Here is a 16326-nt window from a genome sequence, read left to right as displayed (position 1 = left end):
TGCTATAAAAAGGCGGGAACCGGTGAACATAAAATCCAGGCCTGGTCCTCTCTTGTCCTTCACTGTCATAACTCCTCTTTTGTATCCTTCCAGAGCTCCTCTGCGGGACTCGAGACCGGTGAGTGGCGCAGGTGTCACTCATTTCCAATCACTCCACCGGCCTCGACCTGTTCCCACGGCTCTCGGCCCCGCCCCACTCATCACAATGCCATTTGAGTAAAGCTAACTCATTGTCATGTTCAAGAAACCAGTATGAGATGATTTGAGCTTTGTGACAGGGTGCATTATCATGCTGGAAGTAGCCATTAGAAGATGGGTACACTGTAGTCATAAAGGGATGGATATGGTCAGCAACAATACTCAGGTAGGCTGTGGCATTTAAACAATGCTCAATTGGTACTAAGGGGCCCAAAGTGTGCCAAGAAAATATTCCCAACCCCATTACACACCAACAGTAGCCTGAACCTTGGAGACAAGGCAGGATGCATCCATGCTTTCATGGATGCTCTTTACGCCAAATTCTGACCCTACCATCTGAATGACGCAGCAGAAATCGAGACTCATCAGACCAGGTAACGTTTTTTGTGAAATGTGAGAAATGTTGCCTCCGTTTCCTGTTCTTAGCTTACAGGAGTGGCACCCGGTGTGGTCTTATACTGCTGTAGCCCATTTGCTTCAGGGTTCAACATGTTGTGCTTTCAGAGATGGTATTCTGCATACCTTGGTTGTAACAAGTGGTTATATGAGTTACTGTTGCCTTTCTATAATCTCTAACCAGTCTGCCCATTCTCCTCTGACATCAACAAAGCATTTTCTTCTGCACAACTGCTGCTCACTGGATATTCTCTCTTTTCCAGAGCATTCTCTGTAAACCCTAGAGATGGTTGTGCGTGAAAATCCCAGTAGATCAGCAGTTTTTGAAATACTCAGACCAGCCCCTCTGGCACCAACAACCATTCCACGTTCAAAGTAACTTAAATCCACTTTATTCCCCATTCTGATGCTTGGTTTGAACTTCAGCAAGTTGTCTTCACCACATCTAGATGCCTAAATGCATTGAGCTGCTGCCATGTGATTGGCTGATTAGCAATTTGTGTTACCAAGCAATTAAACAGGTGTACCTAATAAAGAGGCCGGTGAGTGTATTTATATATACATATATATGTGTGTGTGTGTGTGTGTGTGTGCGTGTGTGTGCATGTGTGAGTGTGTGAGACAGAGAGAGAGACAGAGAGAGAGAGAGAGAGAGAGAGAGAGAGAGAGTGTGTGTGTGTGTGTGTGTGTGTGTGTTTAGTGTTTAGACTTTATTTTTGTGTTAGTGTCAATATGTGTTAGTACATACTTAACACCAGGATCCACTATTCATTGTTTACCGATGGCACCTGTATAAAACATAAACAGTGTTCCAATGGAAGAGAAAAAGCAGGAAAACACAAGTAGTGTATTACACTAAGGCAAAAACAGAAAATAAACCCAGCACAGCCAAAAGAATATAACACAGTATGATGTGTATTTGTCTTGGGGCTACAGCAGCATGAGAACTTGTGTGCTAAATGAACAGCTGGACATGCAGTGGAGCCTATTGATTGTTTATAGTGCATATCGCCTGGGGAAATAAGGTGTTTTTAAATAAGAAATAAGATACAGGAAGACGAAGATTGCTGTTACTTCTGAAACAGAATGGATTATGTTTGTGTTTCAGTGATTTGTGCTTTTGAGCAAATACGAAGATAAAGATGTGTGTTCTCCTGACACAATGTTCAGAAAGAAAGCTTTTCTTACACTTATTCAAAAACAGCCACTTCTAGGGCTGCTCATTGCTTTTCAGACCGATTTTCATATAAGATGCTCAGTTGATTTTACATTTCCACCATAATTCACAAAGTCTATTAAAACATCAGCCTCATTATGTGAAACACTCACAACAAAAGCAGAAGATTGAGCGGCTTGAATTGTGACAGCCCACCGCCGTTCTGATCCTTTGATGGCTTGGGTTGTTATGAACAACTCTTTTTCTTTTATTGTCATTTTTCTCTCTTCCTCTGTGTCTCGTGCTTTCCGCTCTCTCTTTCCTTCTCCTCTTTCTGTTCTTTCTCTAAAACCCCTTGTGTGACTAATGAGTCATCACATCCCTTTCTACAGTACAACCCAAGCTCTGCTTTGTATTACTGTATTACAGTGCTTCTATCTATCTATCTATCTATCTATCTATCTATCTATCTATCTATCTATCTATCTATCTATCTATCTATCTATCTATCTATCTATCTATCTATCTATCTATCTATCTATCTATCTATCTGTCCGTATGTCTGTGTATCTTTCTATCTTGCTTTCTCTTGATCTATCATTCTATCATTATTGTAACATTAAGTGTCCATCTATTAAATATAAGGCTTTCACTGTTAGTGTACATTAATTTTGTTTTGTCGAGGGGTTTGTTCATAATTCAGTCGTGTCTTTTCAATTATTCGGTGCAATTGTTTTTCTTCTTCCACATTGTTTTTTTCTCTTTGATCTTAAGTGTATCTGTACGCTTTAATTTGGATAAATGTTTTATCTCCTGCAATCAATGTTGTGCTCTTTTTCTCTGTAGTTTATAAGTCGGACAGCTCCGTGATAGCTGCCAGGCTTAACAAGCCAGCAGCAGTAGTAGAGTGACCTTCTGGAGAGCCAGTCTCTGTCTCCCTCTCTGCAGTTTAGCGCGAGCTCCATTTGGTTGTGTTAATGCCACTGGTGTTCTGAAGAGTTAAATCTAAACTATCTTGTCAACACATATGTAGAGGAGAGAAGCTGTCTTTAGCGATGGAGGTAATGGTACATCAACTTTCCCCAGAAGATACAGTGAAGTCAAATTAAGAATTCTGGACTCTTGACTCTCATTTTATCTCGCTCTCTCTTTCTCTCCTCCTTTTCATTTCTCTCTTTCTACTTTCTCTCGCTGTGTCTGTTCTTTTTCTCATTTAATTTGTATTATTCAAACCTATATCTGAATAGGAAATTGATTTTAGAGCACCACTTGCCAGAAGGGCCTCTTTCTATTGTTGTAGAAAATCACAGAAGGTACTCTCTATTGAGTTTTAATATAGAAAAATGGCTTGTCTGAGATACTACTTCTGATACAAACCTTAAAAAGCTTTTATTTTAATTTAATGCATTTCTGGAAAAGAACATTGATTGGAATGTGTCAGGATATGAACAGACTGCAGGTGTTTCCTAACAGTGTGCCATGTCAGAATAATCACATTTAACTGATGTAAAGTAAAAATTACAAAACAAATAATTACTTTCATGAGCTAGTTCTTTTGAGTGAATCAAAAACATACAGTGCAGACAGTGTAGTCTGATTCCCAAACAAATGATTCTAATGAGTTGATTTATTTTGGTGAATCAAACACACAGCTTAAAACTAACTGTGGGGTTGATGACTGGTTGTTCTTATGACAACATGCACTGTGGTTGTAAGTTATATTTTATTAAAATTAATGTTAACACATTTTTTTTGTTTGTTTCTTTAAGTATCAGTGATTAATATATAGTTAAGGCCAATTAGACTAGTCTGTGTTAACACAATTTTTAAAAGTTTTGGGTTTATCTCCTCATTTGGCAATGGAATTGGATTTTCCCCCCCAAATATGTATTTCTTAGCATTAGTTAAACTTTTAAGGTATTTAATCCGTTGAGTAATCCTAAACAGAAATTAAAATAACCAATATATTAGTTTATGCTGGCATCCTGTTGAATAATCTATAGTTGAGTCTACATGTCATGAATATTGGATCCAACCCACAGCGTCAGATCCCATCAGAATTTTATTTTCCTGATACCCATAAGCTGTTAAAAACAAGTATTGTCTGGTTCCCAAAATCAGTATTTCACTGCATTTGATCTAATGCCAAAATCAGGGCAAATGCTGTTGCGAGAAAGCAGGAGAAGAGGAATGATGATAATCTTAGTCACATATGCTTTAATGCTAAATCAAACATCATCTGACCAGCACAAATCCCACCTATAGCAATGGAAAATTACTGCTTCAGAACATCAGCCTATGGTGTTATAAACCGTGAAATTGAGACATTCTCTTACTGTCTTACTCGTGAAGACAAATATTCCTGAAAAACCACAAAATCAAGAAACGAACAGTTTGAAAACAATATAAAATGACTGATTATTGAATTAATCAATAAAAGGGGTCTACAATTATTATAAATTATTAAATGGAATAATAAATTTTTTAAATGCTAATTATTATAAATAACTGAATGTTAAAGAAAATAAAAATATGGTTGCTCTCTTGAAGCAACTCAGAGACATCTTTCTGGCTGCTAAGTGCCTCTTATTTCCAGTCAATCTGATACTTGATCCATCGTGGTGGATCAGCTGATGAATCACTTGAATTAAGATGCATTCTCTTCTCAACGCTTCTCAATCTCTCCCCTTCCTCTCTTAATGACATGCTGTTCTGGCACGGTATTGTTTATGGCAAGAGCTTAGCTGTTATCCCCTCCCAGCAGTCAAGAGTTAGTGGGAAACTTATTTTATGCCTCTGCCTCTCATTCGAATATTAAAGATACTTTGCTTATAAACTGCCTCTGTAGGACACTAGTCTCTATTATTGAAGAGGAAGGGAGGAAAGTAGTGAGAGGATAGTAATGTAAGGTCTGGATTGGCTCCCTGCTGCTCGTGCAGGGCTGTATATTGGGGAGTGGATGACTAGGTTGGCCTCTCCATTGTGCTAAACTGCTGATATAGGAATGGGATGTGGAGTGCATGTGTCTGTGATCGCTCATTTTGAGTTGAATAGACTCAGAACGGATGAAGAGGTGGAGCGGGAGGGGTGAGGAGCAGAAGTGTAGAACGACGGATTAGAGAGGAATGATTCGGAAAACAAATCTGACACATGGGATCCTATATATTATGTGTGTGTTAAATGTAACGTTGAAATGAGAGACCATGTGTGTCATTTCACATGCTCATAACAGTGGTGTCTCTGAAGTGTAAACTGCTGTTGTTGGTGCTGTAGGGAGACTTGGAATCTGTAATGGGTCGACTCAACATTTATTCTGAAGAAGAAAAAGAATTGTCAGTAAAATAAGCATGTGTGGTCAACCTTGAATGATTGTTTCTGTTTGGGATGAAGTAGAATTATAAACTGTATTATTAATATTTTATTATATTGTATCTGTACAGTCTATTTTGAGAACACAAGAGTTGCTCAATGTCATGAAACTACAAGATGCTTCCCAGAAAACAAATGGCTGGTATATTGTTGCCATTTTTTATTATTATTTTTTAAAGAGGAAAATAGACGTAATGTTAATGTATACACACACACACACACACAAACTGTAATTAATTAATGACACAATTGATTAATCAAATTACTTGCAAATTAATTGCACGTCATATCTGGCTGAGAAATTGGCCACAGAAAACAAGTCATTATTGTGTTAAATGAGAAAAGCATCATGAAGAAGCTTTAGAAAGAAATGTTTTATTTGATTCAACATAAAATGTATTACACAAACTTTGAGGCCATCTGAATTGGTGTTTAGATATATCTACAGACAGTTAATTGCAGCTCAGAGGCGGCATGAATGCATTTACACTGCAAATGCAATAGTATAAATAATGGTGTTAGTTAAATGAGTTTTAAATGGGTGTCAAAGTGTTTTTTTTTTCTTTTTTATTAAAGGGGTCATCGGGTGCTAAATTCACTTTTATATGTTGTTTGAACATAAATGTGTGTTTGCAGTTTGTGTACACATCTACCCTATAATGATAAAAATTCACCCAGTGGTGTTTATTTAATCCCTAAAAATAATATCCCCTTTTTCAAATCAGGCCGTTCTCAACTTCTTGTCTGTGTGACGTCACGTGTCATTTACTCCCGACATCGAGCCGCTGAAGATGCAGTGGATTACCTTTGTCTGTGAAGGGAGTGCGTGGACCTACGGGACCAAGAAGTGATAGTGCATGGCGTGTGTTCCCACATTTAGTTTTTTCATTTTGCCGGTTTTTCTTTTGTGAAATGTGGTTAAAGTTAACAGAGCAAACAAAAAAAAGTAGACAGAACTCCACTCAGACCACCACTTATCACTACACAGAAGAAAGGGGCGGGGTCAGCAGAGCTCATTAGCATTTAAAGCAACATTGATATCTGCAGAACTGATTTTGAAAGGGTAAAAATGGTGTTGTTTTACACTACCACTGAGAAATTTTAACCAAAGTATGGTAAAGACTTTTCATTAAGAAGCATATCAACTTGTGGAAAATGGGCATCCGATGACCCCTTTAATATGGAAATAATAAACTATTTTTTAATGAAATGACAGTTCCAATAACAGAGAAATACTGCCTTTTTCAATAACTTATAAATTAACATATTAAATTGACAACACTGCTAGATGTTATATTATATATTACAACAATGGTTTTCTATTTTCATGTTTTTAAAAAATATAAATATTTAATATTAAATCTCATTTATTCCTGAGTTGAAAATCAAAACTGAATTTAAGTGCTCATAAACAATTATTTTTCTTCCCAATGTTAAAAACAGTTTTTTATTGAAACCATGATACACATTTTTTTACAGGTTTCTTTAATGAATAGAAAGAACAGCATTTATATTATTGTCTTCTTAAGTGTCATTTTTGATCCCTTTAATTCTTGCTTGCTGAGTAAAAGAGCTAATTTCTCTCCAAAAAAGAAATCTTGCTGACCCTATTACTGGATTCCCACCTCTCCTGATGAGATCAACTCCAAAAGGGAAGAGGAGGAATTAAGACAGGAAATTAATATTGGGGGCACGTAAATTAGTCAGAAAATTAAAGAGGCAAAGACACACACATACACACTGGCAAATCAGACACACATTAAACATTTAGCGAGAACCCGCAAAACAAGAATATTTAAACACATACGTAAAATATTATACTACAGCCATTAGATTAACAAGATAAGCCCCCCTCCCCGCAGCCCCATCAGTGTTGTTACCTCATTAAAGCCGAAACAAGGTAACAGATCAGTCCATCTCGGACCCCAGGGGAGTGGCTTTGATGTTGAATAGAGAGTGGAGACCCGAAAGAGAGAGACACTGTGAGATGACTAACATGGCAAACGCCCACGACCAACTTCACACATGAGTGCACACACAGAACAATCATTTACACGCATGTACAGAGTTATACATCAGTCTGCATGCATTCATGTGCACTGTCATACATGTGTGCATGGCTTTACAATGCTTTGGCTTATTTGCTACTGACCGCTTACACAAACACACACTCGCATCAGTGTATGCATACTAGATGTGAAGAGTTCATTAACATGCTTATTATAAACATTTGAAAATCATGCATCACCAATGTACCATAGACATTTCATTTTGACATGTGAACTGTTTCAGGAGTGAAGTGGTCATTTAGATGTTAGGGGAGCAAAATGTGTCTCGTTCACTGGCTATGATGCAGCAGATGTTAGATCTGGCGAACTGCAGTTCATATTTCTCTACCCTCCTTCTCCTGATCCTTGTTCCCTTTATCCAAACTGATATATATATATACTTGGATTTGTCCCTTTGTCTTTGTAATGGGCTGGAGGCAAGAAGAATACAAGAAAAATGAGTGAGCTAGCAAATTCTCATCTCTGTCTTTGACATACCGTATGTACTGTTGAAAACCAGTATAAACTGTAACTATAACCAACTGATGTCCTATTATAATGTGATTAGCCTTGATACTTTTGTTCTCATGCATGCATGTATTTTTGTTTCTTGCAGGATGACCATTCCATGTTCTTCCAGTTTGGACCCTCTATAGAGCAGCAGGCCTCTGTCATGCTTAACATAATGGAGGAATATGACTGGTACATATTCTCCATCGTCACCACCTACTACCCTGGATACCAGGACTTTGTCAATCGGGTGAGTTGACGCTATTCATTTCTTCTCAATTCAATTTCATTTTAATTTGAGTTTAACTGTTAATTTAAGCAGGCGTAGAAGTAATACACTATATTTCAGGTCAAGTTTTAGGTCTCCATCCAAACCCCAATGTATGTTTATGATTCAAGTGTTCTTGAAAATAAAACATGAGTTCTGATGTCATAGTTTATATGTTAGCTAAATATATAATTACATTGATATTTTATTTATTTTCTTATACATTTTCTTATATGTTCAAAGGTTTGGAGTTGTTACATTTTTTTTTTAATGTTTTTTTTTTTCACAAAAATCTGTGATGCTCAACGAGGCTGCATTTGTTTGTTAAAACATGGTCATAATAAAATATGTATTATTATATATATATATATATATATATATATATATATATATATATATATATTTTTTTTTGTAACAAGTGTCTATAAAAATCTTTGCTGCCACTTTTGATCATTATCATGTGCCCTTGCTGCATAAAAAATATAACTTTCTTGAAAAAAGCACTTTTTTGGCCCACTTTTGAACAGTAATGTGTATATATGTGTATTGTTGTAGTTGTTTTTACATTTTTTTATTATTTTAAAGTTATGTTTAACACAGAGTTTAACAATTGTTCCATGGATTTTATTTCTGAAGGAATTTGGAGTGGTGCAGAAAAGCATTGCAATGTGCTTGCTAAGATGTTCTGCGTGTTTTTAGCATGTTGCTATGTGCTTGCTTGGGTGTTTACCAGGGCTTTTTAGGTGATTTCAAATGAGTTTTGAAGGGTTGAAAGAAACACATCTCAGTTTATATGACTCATGTTCGTAATCCCACCATACAATCCATTCAGAGCCTGCTCTTGTTTATCGAATCACTGAAATGCATCATCAGGGTGTATAAACACGCACCTATCCAGAGCTACACCAATTTGGCCAAATTGAGATGGGGATCTCGTGAAACCCCAGACTGCTGTTTGCTTCACTGCCCCCAATTCTGGAAACTCTAGCTGGTTCGATTCACACCCTAATACGAGGTCCTAACTCCCGCTGGGGCGCCAGCCGCTGCGGTTCAAGTCTCTTTTATCATAAGAAGTTTGCCAATGCTCCTTTCTCTACTAATGCTCTCTTCCTCTCCTCTATCTTCTGTATGCTAGTGCTTCTGTCAAAATGAATAGACCTGTCCTCTCCCCTACTTTCACTATACGTCACTCCTATAGGAACGAATGCTGCTTTCCTCTCCAAATTTATGTCTTATTGTTTTTTATTTCAAGGCATAGTTCACTCAAAAATGAAATTATGTCATCATTTACTGACCCTTATGTCATTCTTAACCCATGTGGCAACAGAAAAGAGTCTGCACGCAAGATGGAAAGTCAAACGGGTTCAGAATGACATGAGGTTGAGTAAATGATGACTAGTGGAATTTTCCCTGTAACCATCTTTCTGTTAATTCATCACACGCCTCTCACAGTATGCGCCTTTAGCCTTGTATACAAGCCCTTTAATAGTAGTGTGGACCCTTTTAATTCATGCAAGCAAAACAGCCTTTTATAGAGCAAGGTTATTATTGTTAACCAAAACTAGAGCTATTTAAAACATTTTGTTGATTGAAATAGAGGTCAAATATAGTTTAAACATTAAATGGAAGAAAATAAAACGAAACTAAAATAAAATGTATATATAAAAAAAAAAAAATCAACATTAAAAATAAAATCAAAATAAAATAAAATGAGAATGCAAAAATAATTAATAATTGTTAATAAATAGTGTAATAGTATTTAAATAATTCTGAAATATCACTGCTTTAGAAATGTGTTGAGTCAGTGTAGTAATAAATACTGTATTTTGCCTCAAATGGGAAACAACGGCTAGAGCTTGTCACATATCTCCTAAATGTACCTTTGGCCCACAGTGCTGTAAATAAAGTTCTTAAATACACAGTGCAATGATCAGGACTGTGTTCTTTGATTTCTAATGTACTTTCAGTAATTCTCCAAATCAGGAGCAACCTCAGGGCGATGCAAGCAGAGCCCAGAAGAGGTCCAGAGGATGCTCTGCTTATTGAGGAGGCTCACGCAGAAGGCTCTTGATGTTCTTGCAGGTTTATAGCAGACAGGTGTTTGATGCTCTGCCAGTGAGACCAGTGCCAGGCTTTGTGTTGCTGTCTGCTGGGGCAGGAACAATGGTTCAGTCGATTCCAAAACCTTGAACAAATTGTGTCCAGTGCTGATACTCTCCTCTCCAGCAACACTGACATCTGTTTTCTTGTGCATCTTATTTGTGGCCCTTCATCTTCTGCAATATCCTGAGTTGCCGCAGTACCTATGCTATTTTATTCTCATATGTACTTTGCGCTTTGTAAATGACTTTAGAAATACCTTGGTATTTAAATGAGGAATTTACACTGTTTCAGTAAAATATAAGTTTTCAGCCAAATATTTGTTTTATTTTTTATTAATCATACATAAATGCATGCTCACTTCAAACACTCACTAATCTTTATAAAACCTCAAAATTGTGTAAATGATCACAAAAATGTGAACTGTCCTTTTAAGAAATGTAAGAATCGTAAAAAAAATTAAGCTGTATGGTTAAAAAATATACAAATAAATATTGTGGTTTTTTAAAATGTGAAATGATTTAGCACAGAAAAAATGACAAAACAAAATAAAAAATAATACAATTTAAAAAAAACTCATTCAAAATTAATTTCTAAGTACATTTTGCTGTTATTAATATTATTATATAGTATATAAATAAAACTAAAATGTGTACCTCAGATATAAATATAGTGATCTTTCAGGACAGTGGAATTGAAATGTCAGAGTATCAGTGTACAGGGACAATCACAGTCATTTTTGTAGATTTACCCCTGTGGTAGCTGATGCTCACACTACACTTGACTGCATGTGTGTAATGATACTGTCAGTGCAATTTGCAAGTCTGTCAAATTGGCTGGAAATATTGGGCACTACAGATGTATGCATCATCAGAATTGTGGGTACAATAATTTCATCTTCCTCTAGTTCTGACTGCAGTAGATTATAATGGAAAGCATCTCTGTGGACTCGTGTTTGAACAATTTGTTATGAGGAAATGCAGTTGAATTCCTCTCAGTCTCTACAGACAGAGCAGAGCAGTTCTGTGCATTTTGAAATGTGGGTTAGGACTGCTTCTTTACAAATCATAGAGATCAAAAAATAAAAAATAAAAATATCTGGATGAAGTGCATGATAGGAATTTCATTTTTTATGATTCATGTTTTCATTAATCCTTTTAAATAAAAATGTAGCTTTGCCTTTTTCTCTCTGGTTGTCTTTTTGTCAGTTTTCTTTTTAAACTCTCTCTTCTCTTTATATGTAAAGAACAAAAGCAAAAACAGCTGGAGGCAGAAGGAGGGTGTTACAGGACATGCCTTTTTTTCATCTTTCTTTGTCTGTTTTGCCTTGATCCAGATCCGGAGTACCGTCGAGAACAGTTTTGTTGGCTGGGAGCTGGAAGAGGTGCTGCTGTTGGACATGTCAGTAGATGATGGTGACTCAAAGATCCAGAACCAGATGAAGAAGCTCCAAAGTCCTGTTATACTGCTGTATTGCACTAAAGAAGAAGCCATGACCATTTTCGAGGTGGCGCATTCTGTCGGCCTCACTGGTTATGGTTACACCTGGATCGTACCATCTCTGGTGACAGGGGATGCAGATAATGTACCCAGTGTCTTTCCAACAGGTAAGAAGAAATATACCGTATTTTTCGGACTATAAGTCGCACCTGAGTATAAGTCGCATCAGTCCAAAAATACGTCATGATGAGGAAAAAAACATAAGTCGCACTGGACTATAAGTCGCATTTATTTAGAACCAAAAACCAAGAGAAAACATTACCGTCTACAGCCACGAGAGGGCGCTCTATGTTTTCAGTGTAGACTACAGGAGCACTGAGCAGCATAGAGCGCCCTCTCACTGCTGTAGACGGTAACGTTTTCTCTTGGTTCATGTCAAATTAATTTTGATAAATAAGTCGCACCTGACTATAAGTTGCAGGACCAGCCAAACTATGAAAAAAAGTGAGACTTATAGTCCGGAAAATAAGGTATATATTGTATAAATATTAGAATACAATTTTCTTCAAAAAAAAAATTGTTTAATTCAGTGTTGCATGCTGTTTCTTTGCTATTGTTTGTGAAATTTACTAGCAATTTCTGACTCAAAATATATTCTACACCATTTTTGTCAGTGTATCGAAATATTCAAGATGATCTAACACTTGCTAATCTTTGTAAAATCTCAAAATAATATACATTTTCACGTTTCACTTTTTCATACTGTACATTAAAAATCTTGTGACTAAATTGTATAGAATTTTTATATAAAAATGTTATCGTCTATAATATGTAGAAGTGTTGTTTTAGTTAACTAAAACCATAACTGTAACTATTAAAAATAGTTTTTCGGTATATAAAAGTATAAAATACAATAAAATATTAATACAAATTTGATTAAAACTTAAATCTAAGAAATGCTAATTAAAATGAGAAATACTGCTCTGTCAACTAACGTAAATAAACAAGTTTACATTTAAGGTGCCGTTTACACAACGCTTTCAGCCAAAAACGGGAAACTTTTTACATGTTTTGCCTGTTCATTTTGGAGACTGAAAACACATATTTCCAAAAACGGATTTCAAAGTGTATGTTTTTGAAAAATGCCACAGTTATCATTTCTGTGTTAACATCCAATATGGGAATCTTTGAAAACGGTGATGTCATGCGCGTGCATAGTACATGTACGATATGTAGACATGTGCAGCACATGTTGATTGTAAAGGCAAGTGCAAACAGTCATTAACAACAATGGAGCAAAGTGTGGATTTACTTCACCAATATAACAAACAACAGCGAAGATGCATCAAATACAATAATCGCCACTTCCCTACGAGTAATGTTTACTAACAAGGTGACAGGGGCAACTTTTGTCGAGTATACGTTAAACTGTAAAAAAAATGCAAGGGAAAATCTTTTGCATTCTTGACTATAGCCTTAGTGTTCAAATTAATAAATAAATCAAAATAAATAAAACTATAGAAATATTTAGCTACAAAAACTACACATACTGTATATTTCAGACGATTGTATTTATACTGAATTAACCCTTTCTGTGTCTCAGGTTTGATCTCTGTTTCTTACGATGAGTGGGACTATGGACTGGAGGCTCGAGTGCGTGATGCTGTAGCCATAATCGCCATGGCAACCTCCACAATGATGCTGGATCGGGGTCCTCACACGCTGCTTAAGTCTGGATGCCACGGCACACCTGACAAGAAAGGCAGCAAGTCAGCAAACCCCAACGAGGTGCTGAGGTGAGTCAGGCTTAGTGGGGTGCCAGGGTTCAAACACTGACATCTGGGGTCTACAATCATACACGCACACAGGCAGTCTTGCCAGCAGACACGCACTTGCAACACCTGCTCAGGAGGGTTTCCGAACTAATGGAGTGTTTTGAAAAGGGTAAAGACCCCTAAGCAGGTGAACAAACATACTGTACATGCATACATACATACACACTGTGGTTGCTGTTAGATGCTGTAGGTACTGTAGGAGACAGATCTTTACCACAGGGAACACACATACTGGTAAAAAAAAAAAATGTATAGCTTAAATGCACTGTAAATCACTTTGGATAAAAGTGTCTGCTAAATGCATAAACGTAAGTGTAAATGATTCAGAGGCACAAGGTGGTCCAAATGAAAGGGCGTACATCTGGGTATTTCAGACCTGCCAGTAAATGATGGGAACACAATGAAAGGTTTGGGTTGTACTGCAGCGTCACTGTAAAATGATTTTTAACCACTGACTCTTCACAGCCTCATCCTTTGGGAACACATACAGTGGTGGCCCAAATTATTAGGCCACTCGTATTTTCAGCAGCTAAAAAAATGGTTTTAAGTCAGTTATTTCTATATTTTGCTGTAGTGTGCCATTAAGAAATATCAGTTTACATTTCCAAACATTCATTTTGCCATTAATTGCAATAATCCAGTGAGATTAGATTAGCAGCTAGTGCTCCACACAAGAGCTGATCTCGTCATCTTCAATCTGTCTGGAATAACATGAAGAAACAGAAAAAACTGAGATAGACTTTTGCGCCTAGAGCAAAAGCTGCTTTAAACATAAAGGATGGTCACACAAAATGTTGATTTAATTTAGTAAATAGAAGTTAATTGATAAAGAAAATCTATTAATGACATTATTTTTGACAGCATCAAGTTTTGCAGGTGGGTTTCTTGACAGTCCAGTTCTCACTATTAACAAACCGTTAACTATGACCTTTGCCTCAATAAACTCCTAATTTGCTGCTTATTAAAAAATAGTTAGGTAGTTGTTAAGTTTAGGTATGGGGAAGGATTATAAATGTAGAATATGGTCATGCAGAATATGTGCTTGCTTTATAAGTACTAATAAATAGCCAGTATGTTAATAATAGGCAGGCTAATAAGCAACTGTTTAATAGAGAGAATAATAAGGCTAATAATAATAATAATAGAGAGGCTAATAAGAAACTGTTTAAAAGAGCACACCTATACTAAAGGTGTGTTACTACCAAGGGGCATCTGATCCATCTCACCTGACAATTTGTGATTGGATCAGCCGATTTGGACCTAGCACCAGGTGTAAATCAAGTCCTAGATCGAGCAGCATTTTATTATAGCCACACTGTACCTGTAACACCTCCTGCAGAAAGCAGGAGCGAGAGTGACAAATAGATAACAAAAGAGAAAAAGAGAGTGCATTATTGGTAATGTGGGTCTGCTGGAGCTCCTCGCTGAAGCACCTTTCACTTTTCTTTCCCCATTATGTCTCCTCTGACATTCAGCCTGCGCCCACGTGTCTGTACCGGCCTGGCTGTGATTTTCATCTTAGAAACATAAATATCCATCGTAATACAAAAGTGAGCTTTACATCTGAACTGCCCTGTTCTTTCTTGTACTGTTATTTGACATTTAGTATTGAGGGGCATTGATTCCTAAGTATTAATTAGCGTTTAGGCTCGGTCACACTCTCTTTTAGCCAGTCATTTGATCTGCTGGTGATGAGTTAATTGAATGCTCGAGGCAGAGCAGGATTAGGAAGCCGAATGGAACAACAGTGGGAGCCCAGCCTCTCTCTCTCTCTCTCTCTCTTTTCTGCATTTAGTTTTCACCCTTTCTTTCTGTCTGCCTGTCCCCTCCCTTGATTAACTCTAAGCATATGCAAACATGGCAAAGGAAGATAATTGTAACACTTTTGGGTTCTTGCTCATTGATCTAGGGAGCATTTAGACTAAAGCTTACAATTTTGCCACAAGCATTGTTGACCTACCAGCAATCATTACCTGCGCCAATTAAATCTATTACCTAATCAAACTGGATAGCATTGCTCACAAGTGCGGTGTTACATTCACTCACCTAGACATCGTAATTGTAGGCTCTCTAATACGTCTTTTAATGTAATAAACAGTTAACCTCAGAGACAATCTTGAAATGCAACAGTAGGTAATGAAAATCTACCTCTCATCCAGACTTTAATATGAACAGTCGTGGTACACGTCTGCTGGGTTCCCTCAGTGTATTCATCACGTGCCAGTTTTTAACAGAACAGATGTTGGACTTACCTTTCCTCTTGTTTAGAGGAGGCTGTTATTAATATTGAGAATTAGTCCCTAAACTGAAGTGTTACCAATTCTTTCTTCTCTTCTTCTTGAACTCTTATTTTATACAGTTGTCTGTGTAAAGCGTTTGAGGGGTAGTTAGCAGGGAAACATTCAACATTCCTCCGATCGCTTTATTTTGCACTCTCTGAAAACACTTTCAAATATTCAATGCTAAATTTGGAAGCTGTTTTCTAAGGCGTGTATGTAAAAGAGCACTTAATTCCAGCGCAGAGCTAGAACGTGAACCAGTCAATAACACACTGCATACAAATGCACCATCGATTATTAATGAAACACTATAGTTAAGGTTTCATAAGCATGTTATGAAAACATATAGTTGTGTTGTTGCAAAAAGCTTTTTTTATTTAGATGAGGGAAACAAGTAATTAAGTGGAAAAAAAACACTTTTATGTTATTTGTGAATGGTGGATTTACTACAATTACCCAGCGGGCATAGTATCTGGTAGAACAAGATGGTTGTATTTGTGTAATTAGGCGGATGTGTTAGACTAGCCTTTAGAGTTGCTGAAGTGGGTTTTTGAATTGGATGATGAGAAGATAAGGACACTTATATCTTATGAACACTGGAGAACACAAAGAAGATGGAGAAAAAAAAACTGAATGGAGAAAACAATTTTGTTTAGAGTCCTCTGGGATTGCAGATTCACCTGCAGCGCACACCTGGGACCTCTCATATGCGTGCACACACAGGAAG

General features: G+C 36.8%; 1 protein-coding gene across 3 annotated transcripts in view; it reads left to right on the top strand.

Annotated features, from left to right (window-relative positions):
* LOC127948330 (glutamate receptor ionotropic, NMDA 2B-like) overlaps nucleotides 1-16326 on the top strand; it is a 94140-nt gene that overhangs the window by 45036 nt on the left and 32778 nt on the right. For all 3 annotated transcript variants that reach the window (XM_052544752.1, XM_052544751.1, XM_052544750.1), the window contains exons 4-6: nucleotides 7784-7927; nucleotides 11382-11652; nucleotides 13089-13281. In XM_052544752.1, coding sequence (XP_052400712.1) covers nucleotides 7784-7927; nucleotides 11382-11652; nucleotides 13089-13281 — 608 coding nt within the window. The remainder of the gene's footprint in view (nucleotides 1-7783; nucleotides 7928-11381; nucleotides 11653-13088; nucleotides 13282-16326) is intronic.

The sequence above is a fragment of the Carassius gibelio genome, chromosome B1 (assembly GCF_023724105.1).
Source record: "Carassius gibelio isolate Cgi1373 ecotype wild population from Czech Republic chromosome B1, carGib1.2-hapl.c, whole genome shotgun sequence".
In the NCBI taxonomy this organism is placed as follows: Eukaryota; Metazoa; Chordata; class Actinopteri; order Cypriniformes; family Cyprinidae; genus Carassius; species Carassius gibelio.
This window is presented reverse-complemented; position numbering and strand designations above follow the sequence as displayed.